Source organism: Drosophila miranda, chromosome XR (assembly GCF_003369915.1).
Source record: "Drosophila miranda strain MSH22 chromosome XR, D.miranda_PacBio2.1, whole genome shotgun sequence".
Classification (NCBI taxonomy): Eukaryota; Metazoa; Arthropoda; class Insecta; order Diptera; family Drosophilidae; genus Drosophila; species Drosophila miranda.
This window is the reverse complement of record NC_046674.1, coordinates 424,318-430,346: the sequence shown is the minus strand read 5'-3', so window position 1 is coordinate 430,346 and position 6,029 is coordinate 424,318. Positions and strand designations below refer to the sequence as shown.

At 48.7% G+C, this 6,029-nt stretch overlaps 1 protein-coding gene across 1 annotated transcript; it reads right to left on the bottom strand.

Annotated features, from left to right (window-relative positions):
* Positions 1–2,010: 2,010 nt before the first annotated feature.
* Positions 2,011–4,334, bottom strand: LOC108153487 (T-box transcription factor TBX6). The gene is made up of 5 exons (XM_017283527.2): positions 3,802–4,334; positions 3,570–3,735; positions 3,141–3,408; positions 2,940–3,077; positions 2,011–2,861 (listed from the first exon to the last, which is right to left on the bottom strand). The coding sequence occupies exons 1-5, from the start codon at positions 3,890–3,892 to the stop codon at positions 2,250–2,252; spliced, it is 1,275 nt and encodes a 424-aa protein (XP_017139016.1). The 5' UTR covers positions 3,893–4,334; the 3' UTR covers positions 2,011–2,249.
* Positions 4,335–6,029: the final 1,695 nt, after the last annotated feature.

Below are 6,029 nucleotides of genomic sequence, written 5' to 3'. Positions count from 1 at the left end.
GGTTGGAGTTCCAGCAAATTGAGCCAAAATGCATTATGTTGCCTCGTAAACAATTTGACTTGGTCGTGAATGCCTATTTTCATCAGGCCAAGCGTGTGGAGGAGGAATATGCATCGCCGCTCAAAAATATACCACTACAATCACGTCCAAAGGAATGACTTGTCCTTCCTGCTGGCAATGATCTAAGCGCCTTACGAGTAATGAATGATCCCAACCACTGGGCCATTCGCAAAGGCGTTCGTACTGGGGATACCATTTATTACTCCAAAAAGTACATACAAACATAAATATTTGTAACTTTTCATTTTCAATTAAGGCTGAAAGACCGAGCAGAAAAATTAAAGCTCCCAAAAATCAGCGACTGGCGCCGAAGACATAATATCGCCAGCGTAGCTCAGGGAATAGGGATTGGAAATGATTTCATTGTGCTGCCGATAAAATTGTCGCCAGCGAAAAATGTTGGCCGTGACTTTGATTTTGGCCGCCACAAAATTAATTTCCAAGGAACTTACACATGCCCGAAAGAGAGAAGCCGCAGCACACACACACACACACACACACACACACACACACACACACACACACACAGCAACAGCAACAGCAACCGGGCATGGGGCATGGGGCATGGGGCATGGAGCATGGGACAAAAAAAAGTTGGCTTATCTGGCCTGAAAGATCTCCGAGCTCGGGTCGGTGCTCATTTGACTTTGACATGCGAACGTTTGCCTCACCGCCAGCTCCAGCATGGACTACACTACTCACTCGTATTGGTCTTTGCTTTGGCTTCAACTCTTCTTTTGCCCTGCCAGAGGATCCCAATGAGAATTCCCCCCAAATGAGAATTCAATAAATTTCAGCAAAAGCCCGCAGCAGCATCAACAACACAATGGGCCAACCGTTGTCGTTAGTCTTTTGGCGACGTTTAACATGAATATGCGGTGTGGCTAATGTGGAGCCCATAAACACTTCCAGCGGCAACATGAATGGCCTGCAGCCCCCAACAGATGTTTGAGTTGGTCCCACTGAGCACTGAAGCACCAAAAACAGGTTGCTGCTACGTGTGTGGGTCTCACGAGCATCCTGGCCCGCAGATCATGGCAATGGAGCGCTCTTAACAATTGCTTCTTAACGCGAATTGAAATGAAATGCCACCGTCGAAGATTGGTTATTTGGCCAATCATCGCCGGCCAGAGCTAGGGCTCTGGATCTGGCTCTGGCTCTGGCTCTGGCTCTGTCTCTCTGGCGGCCAACACTTGCATCTGGTAGCTGCAGCATCAAAGCAACCGCCTCATTTCCGTTGGCCATTTGATAACATGGAGATGTGTGAGGGACACCCGGACAATTGCACATGTAAATGGCCACAGTTGCTAACAACTACAATGTGAAAACATCAATTACACGGGACTCGGGGGACCATCGGACCGGGGGGACCGGGGGGACCAAACCTGGTTCTATGGCTGTGGCTGTGGCTGTGGCAGCGACTGCTCGCCAGGATTGCTGGCGATCGTGGCGTTCAATCAGCGCATTTAACTTGGCGCTGGCGCCAGCGTTTAAGATGCGGCTCGCTCTGATCTGCTGATAAGCCATGTCCATGTTGTTGTAGTGCTCTTGCTGTTTCTGTGGCTGTTTCTATAGCTGTTGCTCTTGCTGTGGCGGTTGCCAGGAGAGCGGCTCTGGGACTTTTTTGGAATGGGATTTCGGGGGCAGAGGGCGGAGCAAGGAGCAAGGAGCTGGCGTCTGGCGATGTTGGAACAGGTTTTAATGGCTTGCATGAGACAGAATTATGTACGGCTCCGCAGACAGCCAAATGGAAGCATGCAACAAACTTCTGAATTGAAAGAACAGGATGGGGCATGGAAAATTATTGAGGAATTTATGCAAATGTGCGCACGGGCTCTCAGGTCTCAGGTGAGATAGGTCGGAGGTAGGTCCAGAGATGTGTCTTCATTGACCCCCACATATGCAGCAGCCCACAAAAAGTGACCGCCAAGCGATTCCTTTCAACTTCCATTTTGAATATAGTGTGTCTTTTATTTATGCCGCATTAAAATGCCACAGACAATAAATCCATTACGAAATCATTTGAACAATTAAAATTGCATAATAAATACGATAAATACTGATGGCAAATACCTGGAAATCCTAATTAACTGCAAAATATCACAATTCAACTTAGAGACTACGATGATGATGGCAACCTAACGCTAATTAAATGTACAATGTGCTCCCGAAATGGGTGCAGGCGGCGACTAAACGGAGACGCTCGTTCCTAATATGTCCGAGATGCTGAAGCTGCTCCGTTTGGGCTTTGGCTGTGCATCGGCATCGGCATCGGCATCGGCGGCCACAGAAGCCGCAGACTCATGCGTGCCCGTTGTGGTGGTGGTTGTCGTGTTAGTGCCTACCACATCCACAAAGGTGTCTGCGTCCGCCTCGGCTGCCGACTCGCCACTGAAGGAGGAGGACGACGTGGAGGAGGAGGAGGCTGGCGATGGCGGTGTGTAGGCCCAACTTGGATAGCAGGCAATGTGTCTGGCATATTCAATGGCATGGGATGTCAGCGGTGGCGGTGGCGGCGCTGGCAGATAGAAATTGCCCTCCAGTGTATCCAGCAGATAATGACGCTGCATAAGGTCGGACTGGAGTTGCGCAGCATTCTGTTGTGGATGCATCGACAGATCATCGACCAAACGGAGACGCTTGGCTAAAGGTGAGTGCTCCACATTGGTTCCTCCTGCTGTGGCCGCCGGCTGTGGAGGCGGTGAATCGTTTAGCTTGCGCTTGCACCGTGATTGGCCCGACTCACGGAAACCCTTGGCAAAGGGATTGTTGTCGATTTTCAGCTTGGTGATGCGATCGTTCTATAGGTAAACAAAGTAAACAAAAGTGGAAGATTAGTTATCATTTTCAAATGGAAAAGCGGTTTCTCAAGTACACACCTGATATGCAGTCACGGCTATGAACTCCGTCTCGGGGAAGACGAAGGCCTGCTGCGGGGCCCAGGGAATCTGGCCAAGATCAGAGGTGCGTATGACATGCAAACGCGGCTGATACTTGTGCATGCTGGCTAGGACAATCTGTAGGAGAACGAGACTTTGATTATCAACCAATTCAGATTGAGAATAATCAAATCCACTCACGTGTCCGTTGTTGTCCAGGGTGTTGTTGGTCAGCTTCACTTTGCTAAAAAGTAGAGCCTGCGACTGCCAATGCTTGCCAGTGGCCGGGCTTTCCGGATGCAGATACATGCGCTGGGGGCTCTGCGGTTCGGCTCCTCCAGCCGGGACCCACTGGGAGCCGGAGAACTTGTAGCGGCAGTCTCCAATGGGTACCATCTCCAGGAGCACGCAGTAGCTGGCCTCCTCCTCGAGTCCACTCAACGAGACCCGCATCGAGGGAAACATGCGTCTGTTGGAGAAGCAAAGGAGAAGAAAATGGAAGTTAGCGACACGTTGACACGACGATAAGATGGAGGCTTATCGCAATCTCTGGCAAGTCCACACAGTCGACAAAGTCGGTCACAATTTTTGGAGATAAGATGAAGAAACAAACAGTCAAATAGTACCAACCTGCCACACTTTGTGATAATCATCTCGGTGCCGATGTTGTGGAACTGTTGCCACAGTTCGTTGTTCTCCAGCTTGGCCTCCACTCCAGGCAGCGATGGCTGCTGAGGTGGTGGCGGCGGAGGCACAAAGTGCCCAGCAAAGGCAGGCAGAAGGCCGCACAGGGGATCTGCAAGGTAGCGAATGGGTTAGCTAGTGCCGTCGGCGAATCATTCGGGGAGCTTGCTCCACCTACCAGGCAGACGTTGCATAATCTGGTGGCGATAGATCTCGTGAGCGATCTGCTGCTGCATGCGCAGATCGGCGATGTTTGGCAGGGCCAACATTTCGTAAAGATCTCCTCGAAGTGCGAATTGGGGGGTTACGATATTGCTTACGACGGTTCAAATCGATCGAACTGCTTCTAAATTCCGAAACGTACAATAATATATGTATGTATGTATGTATTTGAGGCGCGACTCGAAACAAGAACTGCTCGTCACGTTGTCAAGATTGAGACTGTTTCTCTCAGCAGCGACGATCGCACTGACTCGATTCTGCCAGAATCCGGTCTTCGCTCAGTCGAGCTTCAGGTAGTAGTAGTTGCTCGACCTGTTCCTCTGCTCAAGTGGTGTGTGCTGGTGTCGGCTCTCCCTCGTTCTTTGTCGCTCTCCCTCTGCCTCTCTGCAGCGCGGGCATTGGCTGATAGTCGTTGGAACGTTTCGTTGTCCCGCTCTAACCGATCCGGAACGCCATTTTGGGTCGTGTGTTCATGTGGGGGAATGGAATGGAATCTCCATCTCTCCCCATCTCCAGTGATGGGGCACGGGCATGGCACCCATATTGCCGTTGATACTATTAATGGGGGATTGGGGTGCAGCGCTCTTTGAAGTAGCCTCCTCCTAATCGGTTGTAATATTTATGGAAAACGAAAACGCTTTGGATGTGGTCCAAATCAAAATGCCTATAAAGATTGAATTCTACTATTGCAAAAGAAAACTTTGGATATTGCATTATTTTAATTTTATTATTACAATTATTTCAAATGGGGGGAGATCAATGATAATGCAACGGATACTATTTTTACTATGACTTTTTAACATTCAAAAATATCCTTTAAAATCTTCCCACAGAATGTTCTTCAATATTACGGACCACTTCTGATATTTTCCTTTTGCATCAGAATTTTCGAGTGCCCACTCGACTCAGAAACCCTTCTTAGCCTTAGGAAACCTTTAATATCCGTTGGATATCCATATCTCTTTGCCATGATCAGCTCCCATTTGGTCGAGTGCTGCTATTTTATCATATCTGAAATCGTACTGGAACAAGCTGCAGCTTGTAGTACTAGATCCAAGGAAATCTCGCCGCTACCGTTTATCGACGGACTCACAAAAGAGATCCGCCCTTGATAAGTCGAGCTAATCAAACCTTTAAACGGTACTTGATGCCGGGCCACAACAAATTGCACCGGCACCAAGGCGAGGACACCAGAGAGAGGACATCACATCACATCGCATGCGACTGGCGCCAAGCGACTGTCGCCTCTGTGCCACTTGAATATTATGGGTCGCTCAGCAGTCACTTGTTGCCGCTTGTTGTTGTGCTCCTGGTGGCGGTGGCGGTAAAAACTCACAGGCAAGTCATAAAAATCATCACACTTTGTCCCTGGAATGCTGATGCTCGGGAACAGTGCCAGTCGTCGTCGCAGTGACGGCATTTTATGGCCTGACGGTGCGACGACCGCCGACTGTTAGCGTCTGTGCCGATTTTTGAAATTATTGTTATGATTATTGTCTGTTTTGTAGGTCTGTTCTACAATTTGTTTGGCATTGTTCCAGTTCAAGGGAGACTGGCCCGACAGAAAAAAACCGCAAGAGGAAATCACTTGAGAAACGGAACCCGTAGAGAACAATATAATGATTTTTTTATTCGAATAAAAATGTCAAATAACATTCAAGAAACCAGATTTAGTGCGGGTCAGCTGGATGAGAGATAGGAAGGACTATCCATAAGCTATTCGCTGGTCCAGATCGCATTTCGCATTACGGTCCGATCCCAAGTCATTAGTCAGCCGAAATGCATCCAGTCTGGACCGTGACATGCAATTTCCGGTAATTTGACTAGCTTTGCATAAACTCTTTGCAATATTTCCGGATAGCTCATCCAAAAGAAGGCCTAAGTGCATCATTCGACCCTTGCAGCCTGTGTTTCCGTCAGTGTGACTCAGACAATTAGTGGATGACCAGGAGCCAAGTTTCAATCCCAGTCCCATCGGCAGACGGATTTGTGTCATTAGCTCGCGTGGACTCGTCTTCATTTCATTGCATTTCCATTTCATTTTCATTCATTGGCTGGGTCGGAAAAACCCGGGGAAATTTGGATAGCACTAATTGCTGCCGTTTGGCTTCCTTTTCTTCCCTTCCCATTTGTTTGTTATCTCAGGGAAAGCGCTTAGGGGAAATATCAGATAACAGTAGCGGC